This window comes from Loxodonta africana, chromosome 3, assembly GCF_030014295.1.
Source record: "Loxodonta africana isolate mLoxAfr1 chromosome 3, mLoxAfr1.hap2, whole genome shotgun sequence".
In the NCBI taxonomy this organism is placed as follows: Eukaryota; Metazoa; Chordata; class Mammalia; order Proboscidea; family Elephantidae; genus Loxodonta; species Loxodonta africana.
In genome coordinates, this window is record NC_087344.1 from 90,336,350 (window position 1) to 90,358,031 (window position 21,682).

Consider the following 21,682-nt stretch of genomic DNA (forward strand, 5'->3'; position numbering starts at 1 on the left):
CTTTTTTCACCCAGTACGTTTCCAGTATTCAATTATGTTGTAGGTAAAACTGTAGTTCAGTCATTTTCACAACTTTGTAATAAATTGTGTAAATATATTCTTTTCTATCAAAGGGTATTGTGTCTTCTACTTTTTATTAAAAACATTCCTGGCTCTTGGTACACACGTGTAAGAGTTTCTCTTAGCTATATACACCCGTGATTGGGATTGTTGAGTTGTAGACATACATAATTTTGAGGTCTTGAGATGTTGTCAGATTGTTTCCCAGTGTGAGTGTATCGATTTACGTTTCCACTGGCAGCAAATAAGAGTTCCTGTTGCTCCAAACCTTCTCCACACTTGTTTTGTCAATCTTTATGAGTTCATTGGCTGTGAACTATTAGTTTTCGTTTGCATTCTGATCACTAATGAAGCTGAACATCTTTTTATGTTATTTGCCATAACTATTTACTGTTCTATGAACTATCTGCTCATATATTTTGCTCATTTTTCAACTGAGTTCTCTGTGTTTGTGATGTGTTGCAGATACCTATGCCTAACTCTTTGGAAGTACTTTTGATGAACAAAAAAGTTAATTTTATTGTACTCAAACTTACCAATGTTCCTTTTAAAGTTAGTATTTTTATGTGTCTTAATTAAGAAATTCTTCAGAATATCAGCCCATACTTCTGTTATCTTCTTTCTTCTGGAAGTCCTTAGTAAATTCTATTCATCGATAAATGACTATTTCATTCTTATTTTTGAAAGGCTTTTTTTTTTTTTTTTGAGTATACAATTATAGACATACAGCACTTAAAAAAACTAGTCTTCTGCCACCCACAGTCACTGTAAGAAGTCTGCTGTCATTCTATTTCTTTGTAAGTGGTCTATGATTTTTCTGTGGGGGGGGGGTGTTTTTCAATTCTATAATGTCTCTAGGCCTGGGTTTTGGTATACATTTTGCATCTTGAATGTTTTCCCTTAGCTCTGGACAATTGAGAGCCATTGCCTTGTCTATAATTGCTCTATTCTCTCTTAAAGGGATTCCATTTAGATTGTATATAAGGTTCTATCAGTCTATACAGAGTCCCTGGGTGGTGCAAACAATTAACACGCGCTGCTGTTAATTGAAAGCTTGGACGTTCAAGTCCTCCTAGACGTACCTCAAAAGAAAGGCCTGGCAATCTCTTTTGGAAAAATCAGCCATCAGAAACCCTATGGAACACAGTTCTGCCTTGACACACAGGGAGTCACCATGAGTTGGACTTGACTGAATGGCAACTGTTTTTTCTTTTTTTTTTACTGGATCATTCTATCCACCATATTTCTATTTCTTTTGTGCTTTCTGTCTTGTCACTTTGTCCTGCATTGCCAGTAATTTCTTCATATGTCTTCTAAGTCACTTGCACTTTGTCTCATCTGCTTTTTCATCCACCTGTTTTGAGTTGTTTGTCACCAATTGTGTGTTTCTCTCTTAGATGTTCCCTTTTTTTTTTTTTAATCTGTTGTTTCCTAAAGGTCTCTTATTGGTTGGTCATTTTTTGATTGTGTCCTTTATTCCTTTAAACATTTCACAAGTATATTTTCTTACAGTTCAGTGTCCATCCTGAAGGTATCTAAATCTGTTGCTTCTTGCTACTGCTGACTCTCAATCATGGTGTTTTGCCTACTCATGTGTTTGATGATTTCTATTTTAAGCTTATTGCTTAAATTTGGTAGATTTCTGTGGCCCTAAGTTGAAGACTCATGCAGTTTTCCTCCAAAAAGGATTAATTTGTTTCTGCTAGTACCTAGAGATACTACTAACTGGGACCTCTTCAGCTTTTTTTGAGAATTTTGGTTCAGCACATGAGCCCTAGGCTCCTCTTCTATGCCTTGAGGTTTGTACAAGGCTCTCCTTTCCTAAAGCATTGCAGATCTTGGCACTTCTGTTCAAACCCAGCCCTTCTTGGATTCTTGCTGCTCTGCCCCAGCTTCTCATTGCACAGGCACTCACTCACTGTTCTGTTTTTTTTTTTGTTGTTGTTGGTTTGGTTTGTTCTTGAAGTGGGTGGATACCTGAAGACCTCCCCTAATTCTTGTGAGACCACCACATGTCCTACCACCTGACTTAGTTCTGCACTGAGAGGATCCCTGTAAGATTTGGTCAGCCAAATGGCACAAGTCCTACATTAGATTTCTTTTACCATTTTACTAAAGTTAAATATTTTGTTCTGCAGATGTACCCACATTCATTGCTACTGGGGTTGGTCAGTGTTTCTAGGCCTTTTCAGCTGGCAGAGCTAGGGGGAAAATTTTTTTTAAGGTAAAATAAAACTGTGAGTTTATATTTATTAGTCTGGCATCCATCTCTTAAGTTCTTTGGAACTTAAGGAGATGCACATAATCAGGTTGGAAATCCAATCCTGTAAGTAAATGAGCATAATAACATGTATAACTCCCACATTACTCACACACAGTTCCAGAATAACTATACCAATGCTAGAACAGTTAGATTGGAAAGTTTTTTTTTTCTTTTTTTGGGGGTAGTTCTATCCTTAGAGTTATCCTTTCATATGTAGTTAAATTACTATGTTGTAAAGTCATTTAGAGGGGGACTTTGGGACAGAATATGGGTGTAAGCGGTGTTCCTACATGGCTCTCTCAAGCCTGTGTCCCATCTCTGACCTTTCCCTCCCATTTCCAGTTGGAGAGAGTGCCATCACCTGATCACCGCCGGAGAAGCTACAGAGACTTGGACAAGCCACGTCGCTCTCCCACACTGCGCTACAGGAGGAGTAGGAGCAGGTCTCCTAGACGGTCAGGCCCTAGTCATTGTCCTCTTCAGGGAGAGTTTGCACACTGTAGCCCAGAAGTTTAGCCTTCAGGGAAGGAAAGATGCCCTGCCTATGGAAAGTGTTTCTTTGCCCAGTGGGTTAGTTATCTACCATCACAGAACAGTGACCCACAAAAACCTCAATGCAGACAAAAATAACCATTTATTAGCTTATAAGTCTATGGTCAGCTGAGCTTGGCTGGGCAGTTTTTGAGTAAAGCTAGGTTCAGTCACATGCCTTGCGATCAGCTGTTGGCTGATACAGGATGGCCTTCGCTGGGATGTCTGGGGCAACTCATCTCTTGTCCATACATCTCCTCATCCTATAGGTATGTTCTCATGGCACTGGCAGAGTTTGAGAGCAAACAAGCCCAGTCATGCTAGTGTTTTTCCATCATCTACTTGCATCACAGTTGCAGATATCCCATTGACGAAACCAAGTCAAATGGCCAATCCCAGAGTTAGCGCGGGAGGGTGCTACAAAGTTCTCTTGCAAAGGACATGGACACAGAGATAAGGAAGAATTGGGGACATTTTGTAATCTATAACATCCAGTGCATCCACTAAGCTCTCTCTCTCCTGTTGTTTCTTTCCCTATAGGCGGAGTCGGTCTCCCAAAAGGAGGAGGTAGGCTTTCAGTCATTTGTGATGAAAGATAGGGGTTGGGGCTGTGTGTTGTCTGTTGTAGTGTATATATTGCACATTATCAGGGGGTCTGACCAGTCTTTTCCACAGCCCCTCCCCTCGCCGAGAAAGGCATAGGAGCAAGAGCCCGAGACGTCACCGCAGTAGGTCCCGAGATCGACGGCACAGATCCCGCTCTAAGTCCCCAGGTATAGCATTTGGGCCTTTTGCCGTTGGTTGTCTTAACAAAGAAACCTAAGAAGAGCCGGTAGCTTCCTACAGTGTGAGTGTGGCCTGACTATATTATTGCCTAGCAGAAAAGGAACCGAACTAGGAATTTGGAACCTTACTAGCTTTGCTGATACGATGTTGGGCTTCAGTTTCTTCATCTGAAATTATAGGAATAAATCCCACAGAGTAATGGTAAAACCCAACATGATACCCATAAAGCCCTTCACGCATATGAAGTGGTTTCATTACTACTTCCCTCATCGTCAGTTCACTTACAAGAGGTAGTATACCCAGAGCAGGCCAAGAAAATACTAAGTCAGTGGAAGGGAGTGTGGGGTAGGTGAGAATGATAGTGGATGAGGGCAAGAGTAGAATCTCACTCATCCAATGGACTTTTCTTCCCCAGGTCATCACCGTAGTCACAGACACAGGAGCCACTCAAAGTCCCCTGAAAGGTATGTAATGGCCTCTGTTTCATGTTAAGAACTTCACTCTTAATTTAGAAATTAAAATCCCAATCACAATCAAGTTGAACATACAAATTTTGTTTTAAAAGATTCTTCTTCATTTCAGGACAAAACTGTCTTACAGCCCTGAGAATTTTTTTTCTTATGAGACTGCAACTTTGAATGGTGGAAAGGGCATGAGCTTTGTTTTCAGAAGAGAACAAAGGGTCTAAGTCCCAACTTGGAAAGTCACTTTCTTTCAATAGGCTTTCCTTAGAAACCTCTATATACCATACACTGTTAGGTACACTTTTAACCTCTCAGAGGCCATTTCCTCAGTGGTAAATTTTAGATAGCAATGCCCTGACGCACAGGGTTGCTCTGAGACATAAAGAACACCGGGTGTATTTATTGAATATTCAGTGTCATCCTCATCATGTCTTGTAGTCTTTGCCCAGCTCCTTGAACAGCTGCTTAATCAAATGATTTCTATGTGTTACCATTTCAGGTCTAAGAAAAGCCACAAGAAGAGCCGGAGAGGGAATGAATAATGGACTCAGTTTGATTTTAGTCCAGATGGCCTCCTGTGGCTAGGAGAGTATCTATGTGGAAGGATTAAGATTTGTTCCCTAGGCAGCTATGAGAATATTTTTAATTTTTTCTTACCCAGATTTTCCACCCCCCCTTTTTTTTTTAAAAAAAAAAAAAAGGAAAGAGGTGCTGATGTTGTGAAGAGAGTCCTTTTTGAATCCTAACTCACATGTTTGGGAGATAATGCTTCCTGAGGGCTGCTTTTGACCTATTATGTACACCCAGCCTTAACTGTAGCCAGATAGATTTATGAAGATAGGAATAATATTGGGGGGGGGTATATGGATGACAGGGAAAGGATGTGGCAATCTGGCGACCCTTTTTTTGTTATTAAACCTGACACACCTATTTCCCATTTTTCTGTAGTTTATTCTTTAGTTTGCTTTGTGATGGAACTGCTTTGAGACTCCTGGGATTTGTGCTGCTGCTGTTATTCAAAGATCAAATCAGTAAAACATATTAACTCCTAACTAACTCACAGCAGCAAGTGGTAATGACCATGTAAACTGACTATTTAGCAGCAGCTTTGCAGGAGCAAAATGCAATCAAACGTAAGGCTCCTTCTGAATCACTTAGTCCAGTTTCACTGAACAGCACAACAGTAACACTAAACATCCTTTATATAGCACAGTATTGTTCTTCCCTACGAGCCTTGAATTCCAGGTTAAGGAGCTCACCTTTTATCCTACAAGTGTTGACTTCATCCAAGCCTAATCAGTAATACTAGGGCAACAGAACTGAAAAAGGTTTGATAGAGAGGGAAGGGTGTAATGCTAACATAGTTTTGACTTAAATAGATGGACAGTGGTGTGATTCACAACTTCAGAAAATACATCAGGAAGAGACTAAGTTTAGAAGGGACACAGAATCAAGAAAGGTGGTGGTGAAAATGATACATTTGGTTTAGTAAGTTTAATTTGAGACATCAATGGTAAATCTGGAGTCCCTGGGTGGTACAAACGATTAATGTGCTTGGCTGCTAACGGAAAGGTTGGCAGTTTTGAGTCTACCCAGGGGCGTCTCAGGAGAAATAACTGGTGATCTGTTTCTGAAAAAAGCCATTAAAAACCCTTTGGAATACAGTTCTACTCTTGACACACATGGGTTGCTGTGAGAATCAACTCAAAGGTGGCTAGTTTTTAGTATGGCATATCTAGATAAAGTCCAGACAGCTGGAAATACATACTGGAGTTCAGCATAGTGATCTAAGATGGAATTGACAAATTTTAGGTAATTGTGGAAGGTGTGTAATTCGATGAGATTGTCCAGGGAGTGTGCGTGAACAGCAAAACTGTGGGCAGCACCAACACTGGTTTAAGGAGGAAAAGCAGCCACCAATCGAAAAGTGAAATGAACCATTCAGCAAGGTAGGAGAGTAGGTCAGACAAGCCAAGGGTCTAAGCAAAGTAAGCACTGAGAAGTATCCATGAGCATCAATAATCAAAAGAGGGTATAATTTTTACTATATCAGTTACTTCTATTTATACTTATCATCTCCTTCGAAAAGGAAAAAGTTATTCTTTCAACACTAGTCCCAGCAGGAAACGTTAAGACCAGCTGCCTCACCGGATTGTTTCTTGGGAAGTCATCAGATCACAGAGTAAACATTCTATTATTTGCTACTGAGCTGAAGAAACTTAGTAGACACAAATCCTTCACAGCAGTATTACAGAATTTTTGGGTCACATTAGAGCTCTCATATTCTTCTGTGATTCCCTCATGATACTACCTGAGTTGGCAAAGGTTGTCCATAAGAGCTATTACATGTTTGTAATGTAGCTATATATATAGGGGACTACCTTTAAAAATTAGATAAAAGCATATCTATTTAAGTCTAATAGAGTACTAGCAGTTATTTATCAAAGTGATTTGGGTGGAAAGAAATTCCTTCTGGAGGAATGATCCATGGTCCAACCAAATTTACTACATGTCATCATTCAGTACCTTCATAAAAAATTTAAAAAGTCACCAAAAAATTTTTAATAGAGAAATAAACCTCCCTAAAACAAACCTGAAAGCACACTTTAGACATATGGTTAAATCTGGACCAAAACTGAGGCACCATAGCCAACCTGTAGCAGGCAGCAGATCATCCATATTCTCTAATTAGAACAAAGAGGTTAAAAGTTGGTGGGACATGTTGAACATCTCTCTAGAAACCATTTTGATAAATTATAGTTACATTTTGCATATTATGTGCTGAAATTTCATGAAGTAATTCTTATCCCTTATGCAAAGTACGTTCTTGACATTTCCTATTCAATTTCAGTTTTTTTAATATTAGGTGCAAACCACTAAATTGATTTCATTTCCCACTGTCTGAAAAACACCGCTTTTTAAAGAGGTTTGCCATGAGGCATGATGCTGGGAAATGTGTTCCAGAAGCAGAGGGAATAATGGATTTGGTGAGAAGGCATCAATACAACAACCCAAATTAATAATTTCCTTAGCCCCTTCCCATTATTCTTCAGTAGCTAGACCTCATTAAAATTAAGCATTAATCAGAAAAGAATGATCATAAAATGCCACTCCCCCCCCCACCCAAAAAACAAACCAAACCCATTGCCGTCCAGTCGATTCTGACTCATAGCGACCCTACAGGACAACGGAGTAGAACTGCCTGACAGGGTTTCCAAGGAGTGGCTGGTGGATTCAAACTGCCAACCTTTTGGTTAGCAGCCTGAGCTCTTAACCACTGCACCACCAGGGCCCCAGAAGTTAAAGGAATATGAAGTAAATTCTGTACAGACTCAGAAAAAGATACAGCAGACAGCATAAGCTGTTAAAAAATTTCAAGTACATGGATTTAAAGAAGAGATTAAAAGATAAGACAAAATAAACTGGTGCAACTTGAAGATTTTTAAAATTGCAGAAATGAAAGCCTTATCAGAAGCTACAAAATACAAAGGCACAGAGAAGATGGGCAGGAAGAAATAAGAAATGGAAAAGAATAAAGTGATAAAAGCTAGAGAAATAATGTAGAAAATACCTGAAAGAAAACCCAGCATATGCAAAGTAATCTTATAAAAAATTATCCTGAATTTAAAGGATAAATTAGGTGAGCACCCAAGCAGAGAAATCGTCTGTGTGATGGGGAAATAAGATGGCCTCACATTTTATAGCAAACCTGCTACTTCTCCAAGAGCTGGAAGGAGATGATAAACATGAAATTTAAAATCTTGAATGCTCCAAGTCGTATTTTAACAAAAGCATAAGCTGGGCCAGGTATCTCATTAAGAAAGCAAATAAGCTGACTTTAAATGTAGTAGCATCCTAAGGGATGCTGAAGTTATAATGCTTTAATATAAAAGCTAACAGTAAATATACCTAGTTGTAGCATTTAATAAATGCCTTTTCAGGCTCAGGCAATGAAAACCCTCAATTTCCCACAATAGACTTAAAGCTTTGTCTCTGTTAGAAAACACGGCAGAATCCCAGGTACTCTAAGCAACACATATCCCAGGAAGCAGGACAAAGAAAATACAATCACTATCCTTCAAATACATTTTCTTATTCTGTACATTTCCAAATACATCTGTAGTATAATTTAGCCTAAAATTCCTGGCAACTCTGTTTAACAGATTAGACAAAATAACCTAAGTGTTATCTGCCAACAACAGCAGAAGTCTAAATTCCAACAATTCTGTAGTTACTGATTATACAAGCAGTATTGGTAACCAGTTGGCATCCTACCAGATTTGTTTTCCAGGTGGTAGTACAGGATTCGGAATGGGTATACAGTCTGACACATCATGTTGTTAGGTGCCATCCACTTGGTTCCAACTCATAGCGACCCTGTGTGCAACAGAACACCGCCTGTCCTGTGCCATTCTCACAATCGTTATACTTGAACCCACTGTTGAAACCACTGTGTCCATCCATCTCATTAAGGGTCTTCCCTTTTTCTGCTGACCCTTTCTACAAAGTATGACATCCTTCTCCAGGGACTGATCTCTCCTGACAACATGTCCATAGTGTATGTAAGAGGAAGTCTTGCCATCCTCCCTTCTAAGGAGCATTCTGGCTGTATTTCTTCCAAGACAGATTTGTTCGTTCTTCTGGCAGTCCGTGGTACATTCAGTATTCTTCACCAACACCCTAATTCAAAGGCATCAATTCTTCAGTCTTCCTTATTCATTGTCCAGCTTTCCCATACATATGAGGCAACTGAAAATATCATGGCTTGGGTCAGGAGCACTTTAGTCCTCAAAGTGACATCTTTGTTTTTTAACGCTTTAAAGAGATCTTTTGCCACAGATTTGGCCAATGCAACGTGTTGTCTGATTTTCTGCCTGCTGCTTCCGTGGGCGTTAATTGTGGATCCAAGTAAAATGAAATCCTTGACAACTGCAATCTTTTCTCCGTTTATCAACATGTGGCTTATTGGTCCTGCTGTGAAGATTTTTCTTTATGTTGAGGTGTAATCCGTACTGAAGGCTGCAGTCTTTGATCTTCATCAGTAAGTGCTTCAAGTCCTCTTCACTTTCAGCAAGCAAGGTATGGTCATGCATATTACAGGGTGTTAATGTGTCGTCCTCTAATCCTGATGCAGTGTTGTTCATATAGCTTAGCTTCTCGGAATATTTGCTCAGCATACAGATTGAATAAGTATGTTGAAAGGATACAACCCTGATGCACACTTTCCTGATTTTAAACCATGCAGTATCCCCTTGTTCTGTTGGAACGATTGCCTCTTGACCTATGTACAGGTTCCCCATGAGCACAATTAAGTGTTCTGGAATTCCCATCCTTTGCAATGTTATCCATAATTTGTTATGATCCACACAGTCAAATGGCACATATTAGGTCCTTAATAAGTAAGTATATGGAAGAATGAACAAATGTGTCTTGGAGGAAGTACTGCCAGAATGCTCATTACAAGCGAGGATGGCAAGAATTTATCTCATGTACTTTGGACATGTTATCAGGAGGGACCAGTCCCTGGAGAAGGACATCATGCTTGGTAGAGGGTCAGTGAAAAAGAGGAAGACCCTCAACGAGATGGACTGGCACACTGGCTGCAACAGTGGGCTCAAACAGCAATTGATTGTGAGGATAGCATAGAACCAGGCGGTGTTTTGTTCTGTTGTACACAGGGTCACTATGAGTCGGAACCAACTTGACGGCACCGAACAACATTCTCTTCCTTCCACTCTATTAGCATTAGTCTCAATGTTTAAAAACGCTACTTCAAAAGACCTTTGTTTCAAATCTATTTCCACCTGTAAGTGTGCTACCTTTGGAAGTCACTCCACTGTTTTGCTCCTTAGTTTTCGCAATGATAAAATGGAGAAAAGTTATCTGCTTCTGTCTACCTCATATATTTGTTAGAGTCCAGTAAAATAAAGGTCATGAAAAGGTCCTTGAGCCTCTAAGTGTGATTTAGAATACTTATATCCGCTGAGAAGGAAACTAATCTCTGAATTGTTATATTTCTGTCACCTAAACAACCAGATGAACTAACCAAATTATTTTCAAAAAAATATATTACCTTAAAATAGAGTTACTTCAAATACAGACAAGCAACTTTCAAGTGTGAATATTTTCAGTATATAAGTATGTAAAAGAAGAAGAAAATCTGGATTTGTGTTGTACTTTTATTATTTTTATTTTTTTTTTACCTTTTAAAAAGTTTTTTGGCACTACAAGGTTCTGTAAAGAATAGAAGTGACAAATTTAAAACACATGAAATTCTTTCCTAATTCTTAAGAACAATATATATAAAGTCTGAAGCAACCGAAGTATGAATACAGCTAATAGAAAATAAAGAATGTACTTTTTAAAATTCTCTCTTTATACAATTCATCAAGGTTAAACAAAACATAAAATTCCCTTAAAAATAGGGTAATAAAATAGATGAAATTTGTATCACTCAATTTGGTGATACTGGTAAAAACTATAGTTCATATTTATATACAAATAATACAGTCTTTAAAAACAGTCTTAGAATTTAAATAATCTATCTAAACGTGTTAAAATTTTGAATCAGGACCTGATTTGTTTTGCTTTCCATTAAATGTCACTTTTTCTGCTGAATGTAACTGACACTGAGGTACGGATACCCTTGAGACAGCAGGATTGGCTGGTTGCTGTGCATCGGTAGACCAGCTGAAAGAAAATGGACTCGCATTACTCCGACACGTTTCCTCTTGGTGGGTGGGGACAACGCTCTCTACACCGACGGTTGGCACATCTGTCTGTTGGATACAACACAGACAGGAAACTGAAAGGCTTGTGCCTATTTATCTGACAACCCCTTAGAATTAACTTGTAGCTAGCTCTCTTTTTCTCTATTTACAGAGTAAGAGGAGATGAAGCACATCAAAACATTTTCGTGGGGAACAGGGAGAGCTGGGAGATGTGGGTACTGAAAGAAAGGAGAGAAGAGGCAAAAGAGAGATGGAGGGGAGGAATTAAGAGAAAGAAACCCACCAGGGAAAACCTTTAGACTCTCTCCTCTGAAAAAGGCTTATATGACCATTAATCACTTCCCTCAACCCTAGTTCTTTCCTCAGAAGAAACCAACCATAGTTAAGGTTCTACTGCTCTTTATAATACAGAGCTGCCCCAGCAGTACATGGATAGTTCAGGGAGGCTTAAATGTATCAAGCCTAAAACTTATATACCAGGGGCCTGAACAATCTCCGTTTAAAGTTATCATTTCATTCAGCCAACATTTCCTGAGTAGCTTTAATTTCTTGAACTCCTAGTTTAATTGTAGTTACCCTGACTCTAGTTTTTTTAACCTCTAAGTTGACTGATCTCCCAGCCAGACACAGTCCCTATTAGCACTGAAGTACCTTTGAGGCAAGTAGGCTAGATAAGATGCTACAAGTTCCTTGGAATTCTCTTTAGTTTGTAATATTCATTACCTAGGTCAAAGCCGTTATTGGTACATCAGCACAAGAAGAATATAATGAATTCTAATGTTATTCAAGTCCTAGCTTTACTAAACAAATCTAATCATGTATATTTGATTCAAAAACTTATTAGATCCCCACTACTTACTAAATGGAGCCCTGGTGGTACATTAAGTTTAAGAGCTTGGGTGCTAATCAAACAGTTGGCAGTTGGAATCCACCAGCCGCTCCTTGAAAACCCTATGGGGCAGTTCTAGAATTGACTTGATGGCAATGATTTTCAGGTTAGCTTACTAAATGAAGCCCAAACTCTTATAATATGGCCTCAGCCTACCCTCTCTAGCCTCATCACCTATATACCTCTTTCTTATATACCTCGTGCTCTAGCTTTACTTTCCTTCTTCATTATGCCAGGCAAAACTCAGTGACTTTGCATATATTAATCCCTCAACTAAGAACACCCTCCCCTCTAAATCCTCAGAAAATCTCTAGAAAAAAGTTCCTTTTCAATATCTAGTTCAAATGCCAAAATCCATGAATTTCTCATATCCATATCCTGCCCTCCTGACCCCCTCCTACTAGGGCAAATTTAACTGATCACCCTAAGCTTCTACGTTTGCCTATTTTACATGTCAGGCTCTCCTAATAAAATGTGCATTATGTGTGGGGATATTATTTTATTCACGTTGAACAACAAACATCTAGCACAGTCTGACATAAAGTATGCTCTCCATATATGCTCAGTCAATGCATGAATTTTAATTCCCATGTCCTGGCCTTCACTGAAGCTCCCTGCCCCGAAACAAAACCCACCCAACCTGTTAACTAATTTGTGAGTAACGGTACCTTGAGTATAGAAAGGTTTGTTGGGCTGAAATCTGGCATTTCCCTGATGCATGAAGTTTTGATGCAAACCATAAGGCCACGAAGCTGGGACAAGGGGGAAATGGGGACGTGGTGCATGTTCCCAAGGAATTGGAGGATTTAGTCCTGGAAAGCCTGGCTCTGCATTTCAACGAGAAAGGAAAAACACATTTTTAAAACATCAGTTTGTCCATTCAAACGTTCTTCCATTCCACAAAGATTTACTCAGTACCTACCACTGACCAAGACCTATGCTAAATGCAGAGGATACCAAAAAAATTTTATAAAGAATCTAACACACTGTAATTGTGCACAAAATATTCATAAAAGAGACATACAAGTAAGGAGACAGACAATAATACGTGATAACTGCTGTAACAGATACACAGAAGGTGCTCTAAAGAGGAGCTAAACCAGTCTTTAAAAAGGTTAAAGGAGGTTTTCCTGAGATGACCAAGCTGAATTTGAAGAACAAGGAACAAATTAGGAAAAATTGAGAAGACAGGGCATTTCTGACAGAAGGAATGGCATGTACAAAAGCTTGGATACAAGGAGCTGCAAAAAAAAAAAAAAAAAATTGGTATTAACAGAGATAGCAGTAAAGGGAAGTGGTGAGAGAAAAAGTCAGACAGGTAGGTGGGATCCCCATTTCAAGGAAACTTAGTACATCATGCTAAGTAGCTTATATTTTATCCCAAAGACATTTCTAACTATCCCAGAATCAATTATATCTCGACCTGGAGCTTCAGGCACTGTGATATAATGATTGAGAACCTGGGCTTTGAAGCCAAACAGGTCTAAGTTCAAATCCCAGTTCCAAAGATAACTACAATTTTGAACCTCAGATTATTATGAGGATTAAATCAGATAGAAAGTGGTTGACATAAGTTCTGGCATATAAGTAGGAACTCAAAGAGTATGAGTCCTATTCTTTCTATAGCTAATCACCCCACAAATCCGTCTCTCCCTTTAAGTACATCTTTCAAAGTGCAGTGTTCCCTGCATTTTCTGGATTGTTTCTGGTAGCTTCTTACATGCAGGGTTGCAATGTGCTAGGGAATAATCTGAAAGACGCTGCTTTTCCTCACTAAATGATCTAGCAGGAACTCAAATTCAGGCAGGAACTCAAATTCAGAGGAAGACGATGGGTAGGAGTAGGGAGCAAAGAAACAAATCCAAATCCATACGAGTCACACTACAACCTCAGTTTCTCAGGAGGTAACCAGAAAACAAAACAGCTGCCTTTAGCTGCAAGTTCATAAAGCCAAGTTACAATTAGGGGCTGAGCTAAAGAGCTCGGGGGTAGTGATCAATTGAGAAATGCAGTTTTAACATAAAAGGGTATTTTTTAGGATATATCCCATTTTTCACAGCCAAATATCTTAGTACTGTAACTCTTTAAAGGACAATTCTTTAAATGCAAGGAAAAACTTGCAGAATCTCTTAATCTAACACAACCACCATACTCATTTTAATGTACTGTCATCAGTCTTTCCGTTCTTAACATAATAAAATAGTTATACTATCAGCTTTAGGCTATTACTAAAATAATTATTTTAGCCATAATATTATGAGTTGTACATCCATCCAACAAATATTTATTGAATAATTATACACTGTATTTTTACGCAAACAAGATGTGTCTCTTACATTTTGCCAACCACACCCTCCCCACCACAATGTATTTTCCTAAGTGCCACTATGCCAGTTTTTTTTCACATGCTGCTGTAAAAAACCTTAGCACAGCATGCTAACAAAATACTTCATGGGGGGAGGGAGTGGTTAGCAAATGAATCTGGAAGGCGCTAAAATATGGAAATAATGTATAATATGAATAAAGTATCTACCATATGTCAGGTATTTTTTTATATACTAGGGATACGATGACAGACAAGGCACAATTTTTAGCCTCTAGAGTGTTTTTTTTAGAGTTCATTCTACTGAGTTACGCAGACAAACAATTTCAACACAAGTGGTATGATATGAATGTTAAGGAGACACGAAGGAGAGAAAGGATACCTAATACAATTGGAGGACAGATGAGTAAGGATTAAGGAAGGCTTCCTAAAGAAAGTGATCTCAATTAAAAAGTGGAGAAATGAGTTGGTCAAACTTTGGGGCAAGACAGAAAGAGGTAAAAATGAGCAGCAGAAGTTAATGCAGAGGACATTCCAAGCAGAGGGAACAACTTAGATAAACAAGTAGGCTAGGGGTAAGAGACAGCATGGTATATTTACAGGATGTTAATTAGTTGAGTATGGCTGAAACACAGATCAACTAGTGGCAGGGGAAGAGGAGATTTAAAACTGTAAAAACTGAGCCAATATATCAAAAGGCACACAGAAACCATATCTATCTTCATGGTTATAAAACTCAGTGCCTATCATGGTATGTGTCATGCCATATATTCAATAAATATTTGTTGAGTGAGATAAGCAGAAACCACATTAAGAGAACCATGAATGCCATATATCCTTTGATCTTAGAAATCTAAATAGTTGCCTCATTCTAGCACTTCAGTTCAGAAAATTTACTATCTGCGTTGTTCCAAAAGAGGTCGGAGGGACAGCTTACATTGGTGTTCTAAGGAATGGTATACTTTTGTTTAAAATTATCACTAAACTTGTTCTTTTGAAAATTGATAAAGTTTTTATTCTACATTTCAGGGTAACTGTGAGAGTTAATGTTATGTGTCAGCTTGGCTAGCCTCCTAAACTGAGCAAAAAAATGTTTGTTAAGGCCACCTACTTATGATATTTCTGTTATAGCAGCACTAGGAAAGTAAGACAGTAACTAAGTAGCTAATAAGGAAAACTCTTCTTTATGGAAGATCACCAGATATAAATAGAAAATCACCATTTAAAAACCCATAATGAAATAATGGATCTAGACAATTGTCAATGGTAGCTTTGACCACTAAGTAAAAATTAATGAAGAAATTTATAATGGATGGATAGAAAGGGCTACCAGTACCTGAATTCCCTGATCAATCTTAAAATCACTAAAAAAGGAAAAACCAGATATCAAGTTCCTTCTGAAGTGAGGAACAGAAAGTACACAGCACCAACCAAAGAGTATTCTTGCAAAAAAAAAAGAAATTGAATCTAATTGAGCCTTTTAACTCTAATTACCAGCTTATAGGTAATACAGGGACAGAGGTACATGTTAAAGGATACCACAAGGATATAATCAGCCAGCTCCAGAAGGCAGGAAATTCTAAAGGACTACTAACCTAGTTTCTTCAATAAATACTTGGCATGGGGAAAAAATACTGGAGAACTTTTATAAATTAAAAAAGACTTATGAGATATAACAACCACATGTGATTCATGTGCTCTGTCTGAATCCTGATTCAAATAAATCAGTAAGAACACTATTCAGAGAAATGGGGAAGACTAAATAAAAACTATGTGTTAGATGATACTGGGTATGGTAATAGTATTGTGATTTCTTTTTAAAAGATATAAACTGAAGTTTACAGGCAAATTTGATACAATGACTAGGATGTGATTAAATACTCAAACCAAAAATTATAAAAAATGAGAAAGAGGGGCAACAAGTAAAAGAATAGCAAATATTGATAACTGTTAAAGCCAAGTAATGAGTACATGGGGGTCCAACGTATTTTACTCTCTCCTTTTAGGTATGTTTTTTAAGTTTCCATAATAAAGCATTTTAAAAGTAAAAATATAAAATCACTAAGAAGCTAGGTATAAAACTAGATTTATATGTATACCAACTATTTTTAAAATATGCAAGTATACAAAAAAATGACTGGATGGTAATATACCAAAATATTACTTAGTAGTTATCACTGAGAATTGAGATTATGGACGATTTTTTTGTTTTTATTTTTCAAATGTTCTATAATAAACATGTATTGCTTAATTAGGAAAAAAAGACAGGCAGGTAAAGAGAAGAGATGGAAGGGTTACCGGAATTCCTGACTGCACCGTTGTTCACCAGGGAATTTGGAGCCACAGTACGAGGCCAGTGTCCATCATGAGAGGAGCTAGGGATCGCCACAGGTCTGGCAGCAGGCTGTGCAAAGATGATGCTGGGATCGTTCAGGCCAATACTGCTGGGGGCACTGCCTGGTGCAGAATGCATCACTGGGCCATGGATGGGCCAGGATGGAGCAGGGATTTGGAGAGGATGCATTGGCAATAACCCCATATTGTGCATGGGAGAATACTGAGCTGGTGGTGATTGGGGGAAGTTATACATAGACATCTGGACCTGATGTGGGGGCTGGGCTCCCTGCTGAGGTGGGCCAAGCTTCGGTTGGGATCCTGGCTGTGATGGAGGCTGAGTAATAGCAGCTGATTGGGAAGAGTTCTGTGGAAATGGCTGAGGCTGAGGGGAATAAGATGGTGAATCAGACTGCAAAGAAAAAAGATACATTTTCAAATTAACAAACATCTTAAATTTCATAAAAGAACACAGATTATCAAAATATAAAATTATGGATTTATTTCATTAGGACATTATAAATAGAACTCTAAAATGTGTGTAACAACAAATAATCAGGGCCACAAGAGATGGAGTTTGAGAAAATGGGAGAAAAATGTGGAACAGAACCTCAATTTACATTTAAAAAAAAAAAAAAGATCTACTGAACTGGTTGAGACTGCAGGACTCCTACAGACTACTGCCCTGAGATACTCTTAAAACCTTGAACCGAAACTAACTCCTGAGGTCCCCTTGTAGCTAAATGACAAACTGGCTCAAAATAAAATGAGTATCACAAGTATTGTGCTCCTTTAAAAAGTCACCTATGTGAGACCAAACGCTCAACAATTACTTTAAAAACAAAGATGAGAATGTAAGGGGGCAGGGAAACTAGATTAACGGAAACACAACCAGAACAAAAATATTGAAAATGTTCATGCATTGTGAAGAATGTAACCAATGTTACTGAAAAATGGAAGCCTCAAGTGCTGGGGTAAACCTTCACTGAAAACACAATATTAATATAATTTCTGAAGTCATAAAGTCTCATTTTGCATGCAGGTAGAACTTTTCCCAAGGTATTCACACCATCTCTCAGATGGACTTTTCTTCATATACCTTTTTATTACCCAAGGAAAAGAAGTCCAGATAATACTCCCATCATGACATGCATACTCCCAAGTGTGAACTAGAAACTTACATCTAAATATTTTACAGTCTGTTTAATTCAGTCCCTCAGCAAGTATTTATTGACTGTTAATTATGTACTGGGCATTGTTCCAGGTGCTAATAATTACAATATTAGCATGCATACTCTCATACAGCTGAAAGTTTATGGGGACCAAGGAGAGGAGCAGGTAAAGATTACATAACAAATAAAAGTAAAGAATAATAATTAATTACTATGATGATGAAGATGGTGTAATATAAAGAAATCACAGAGGAAGAACACCTAGCCCACTTTGAAAGGAGGAGAGAAGAAAAGATCAACGAAAGTTTCTCAGATGAAGTGATCCTCAAGCTGAGTCTCAACAGTAAGTAGAAACCAACCTGATGAGGGTGAGGATAATGGGAAAGGAAGAATTTTCTAGGTAGAGAGAACAACATGATTGAAATTCCACAGGCATGGAAAAGCATGGCTTTTTAAAATAAGAATCTGGAAAATTTTCGATATGACTGAAATACAAGGGCAGAGGAATGGCAGATCTGAGGTTGAAGAGCTACACAGGGAAAACATAATGTCTTGTAAGCCTCATAAAGGAGTTTAGACCTTATCCTGAGAGCAGTGGAAAGCCACTGAAGGTTCTGAAACACATCTAAAACACAATGAATTTATATCTCAGAAAAACTACTCTCCCAAAAGAAAAATTAAAAGGGCATAATAATAATCATAATAAAGACTGATGTGACTGGTTAGGAGTTTACTATATTATAGTAGTCCTGAGATGATGGCAGTCTGGGCTAGAGAAATACAATAGGGAATAGAGGGAAGCAAAAGAGCCAATTTTAAAAGGCAGAAAGAACAGGACTTTGTGACAGGATGTGGGGGTTGAGGGTAACGTAGAAAGTTTGGAAACTGGATAGACAGTGGTATTATTCACTGAGATGGAGAACACAGAGCCAAGTCTGAAGGTTGCAGAGAAGTATGAGTTATGTTATAGACATATTGAGGTTGGGGTGCCTTGTTAACCATCCGAATAAAAATGTCTAGTAGACAAACATCCTTTAAAAGCTAAGGTGAGAAAAAAGTGAGGCAGCATAGGAAAACAGTTAGAGCACAGGTTTTGAAGTCAGAGAAGCCTACGGTTCAAGTTCTGTGAACTCAAGCAAGAAACTTAAATCTCAGTATCTTCATAAAACTATTACAGAACCTACCTCATAGGCTGTTGTAAAAATTAACTGAAGAATGCATGTGGAAAATATAAACACCAAATTCAAGACAGTAGTTATCTTTTAGAAGCCAGAGAAGGAGGATAAGAAAATATAAGGAATGGGATCCACCAACAGGGGTTTCAACAGGAATGGGACGAACAAGGGTTTTCAACTGTGGGTGTATTTTTAATACCTCAAAAATAACAAAATGATAAGAACTGTTAAAGTATGGCGGTGGTACATGAATTTTTTCTTAAATACTTTTTTGTAATCTTGAAATATTTTATAATAAGAAATAATGCGTGTATACAGCACATCCAAAACCCAAACCCACTGCTGTCGAGTCGATTCCGACTCATAGTGACCCTATAGGACAGAGAAGAACTGCCCCATAGAGTTTCCAAGGAGTGCCTGGTGAATTCGAACTGCCAGCCTCTCGGTTAGCAGCTGTAGCACTTAACAACTACGCCACCAGGGTTTCTGTATAGCACACAGCACTTGAGAAATGCTGGCTAATTTTATTGTTGTTGTTATGTAACATTTATGAAAGTGTTAAGCACATGTAGGTATTAAAATGGGAGGAAAGAGCTCCCTGTTTTTCCCATTTTAAGTCTTTATTATTGCTCTTCAAATATTTTAAGAATTTTTCTTTCTAAAACACAGATCACATTGGATTTAGCATACATGTAAGAATTAAGAGCTTTGATGCTAGACAGACCTGGGTTTGAATCTTTTTATTTCGCTTACTCTCAAGTTGCCCAATTTGTAAAATTTGATCATGTTAATACCTATTACTTCACATGGCACTCTAAGGATTAAATTTGTTATAAATAAATGTGAAACCCACAACTAACATCATGAATCAATGGAAAAAGACTAAAAGCTTTCTCATTACAATCAGGAACAAGACACGATGCCCACTCTCACTACTGCTATTCAATACCTACTCAGAGCAATTAGGCTAGGGGGGGATAAAAAGGTATCCAAACTGGGAAGGAGGAATAAAACAATCCTTTCACAGATGACATGATCTTATACATAGGAAACCCTAAAGAACCCACAAGAAAACTACTGGAACTAATAAATGAATTCAGCAAGATGGTAGGGTATAAGTTCAACATGCAAAACTCAGCAGGGTTTCTATATATTAGCAATGAGCAAGCGGAAAAGGAAATTAAGGAAAATTACCATTTAAAATAGCATCCTAAAGAATAAAGTACCTAGGAATAAATTTAACCAGAAAGGTGAAACGCTTGTACACAGAAAAATAAACCATTTTTTAAAGAAAGACCATCAACAAAACCAAAAGTTGATTCTTTGAAAAGATCAATAACAGTAACAGACTGTTAGCTAAACTGACAAAAAATGTGAAAGGAAGCAATTAACCAAATAAATTAAACGGGATACATACTACAGATACAAGTGAAATAAAAAAAGGATTTTAACAGAATACTATGAAAAGTTGTACTCCAACAAATTTGAAAACTTAAGATGAAATAGACTAACTCCTAGAAACACACAGTCTACCTAATCTAACACAAAACAAGGTAGAAAATCTCAACAGCCCCATTACAAGAGAAAAGATTGAATTATTAATCAAAAACCTCCCAGCAACAATAAAAAAGTCCTGGACCAGACAGCTCTGCTGGGGAATTTTACCAAACAGGCAGAGAAGAACTGACACCAACCCTCCTCAAACTCTTGCAAAACATAGAAAAGGAAGAAATACTAACTCATTCTATAAACCCAGCATTACCTTGATACCAAAGCCAGACAAAGACATAACAAGAAAACTACAGACCTATATCTCTTATGAATATAGATGCAAAAAATCTCAACAAAATACAAGCAAACAGAATCCAACGATACATTAAAAAAATTATACACCATGAACAAGTGGAATTTATTCTAGAAATTTAAGGATGGTTCAACATTAGAAAATCTATCAATGTAATACACCACATTAATAGAACAAAAGAAAAGAAACACATTATTATCTCAATAGATGAAAAAAGGCATTTGATAAAATCTAACATCCTTTTCTGATAAAAACTCCCAATCAGACAGAAACAGAAGGGAAGTTCTTCAGCCAGATTAAGAGCATCTATAAAAAACCAAAAGCCAACATTATACTCGATAGAGAAAGACTGACAGCCTTCCAATGGGAACAAGACAACGATAACTGCTTTCACCAGTTCTATTCAATATTATACTGGAAGTCCTACTCAGAGCAAAAAGACAAGAAATAAATCCAAATTGGAAAGAAAGAAATAGAACTATCTCTATTTGTAAATGATATGATCCCATATATAAAAAATCCATAAGAAAGAATCCAAAGAATCCATAAGAAAGCAACTAGAACTAATAAAAGAATTCAGCAGAGCTGCAGGGTACAAGATCAACACACAGAAATTATTTGGGTTTCTATACACCACAAAAAGATATCTGAAAAGGAAATCAAGAAAATTTCATTTACGATAGCATCTAAAAGAATAAAATACCTAGGACTAAGCCTAAACAGGTATGTAAAGGACTAATACAATGACAATTATAAAACCCTGCCACAAAAGACTAAACAGACCTAAATAAACGGAAAGACATCCCATGCTCGTAGACTGAAAGACTTAATACTGTGAATATGTCAATACTATCCAAAATGATCTATAAATTCAATGCAATCTAAGTCAAAATTCCAACAGGGTTTTTAACAGAAATGGAAAAACTAATTCTCAACTTCATATGGACAGGCAAGAGGCCCCAACAGGACCAAAGCAATTTTGAAGAAGAAGAACAAAGCAGGAGGCCTCACACTTCCTGATTTTAAAACACACAGCTACGTTAATCAAAACAGTCTGCTACTGGTTTGATGATAGACATGCAGACCAACGGAACAGAACTGAGCACCCAGAAATAAAACCATGTATCTATGGGTCAACTGATTTTCTACA

General features: G+C 37.8%; 2 protein-coding genes across 17 annotated transcripts in view; one reads left to right on the plus strand and one right to left on the minus strand.

The window, feature by feature from the left end:
* Window positions 1-7,244, plus strand: part of PRPF38A (pre-mRNA processing factor 38A) — a 25,823-nt gene extending 18,579 nt beyond the window's left edge. The window contains exons 6-10 of one of the 2 annotated variants that reach the window (XM_010591280.3): window positions 2,666-2,766; window positions 3,395-3,421; window positions 3,530-3,627; window positions 4,056-4,104; window positions 4,604-7,244. In XM_010591280.3, coding sequence (XP_010589582.1) covers window positions 2,666-2,766; window positions 3,395-3,421; window positions 3,530-3,627; window positions 4,056-4,104; window positions 4,604-4,646 — 318 coding nt within the window. In that variant the 3' untranslated portion in view covers window positions 4,647-7,244. Of the gene's footprint in view, window positions 1-2,665; window positions 2,779-3,394; window positions 3,422-3,529; window positions 3,628-4,055; window positions 4,105-4,603 lie in introns of both variants that reach the window. The other variant, XM_003411079.4, reaches the window with a different exon arrangement.
* Window positions 738-21,682, minus strand: part of TUT4 (terminal uridylyl transferase 4) — a 173,265-nt gene continuing 152,320 nt past the window's right edge. For 10 of the 15 annotated variants that reach the window (XM_064281965.1, XM_064281968.1, XM_010591275.3 and 7 more), the window contains 3 exons: window positions 16,346-16,793; window positions 12,393-12,551; window positions 738-10,794 (listed from right to left, as the gene is read on the minus strand). In XM_064281965.1, coding sequence (XP_064138035.1) covers window positions 10,706-10,794; window positions 12,393-12,551; window positions 16,346-16,793 — 696 coding nt within the window. In that variant the 3' untranslated portion in view covers window positions 738-10,705. Of the gene's footprint in view, window positions 10,884-12,392; window positions 12,552-16,345; window positions 16,794-21,682 lie in introns of those variants that run through there. The other 5 variants (XM_010591279.3, XM_010591278.3, XM_010591277.3 and 2 more) reach the window with 2 other exon arrangements.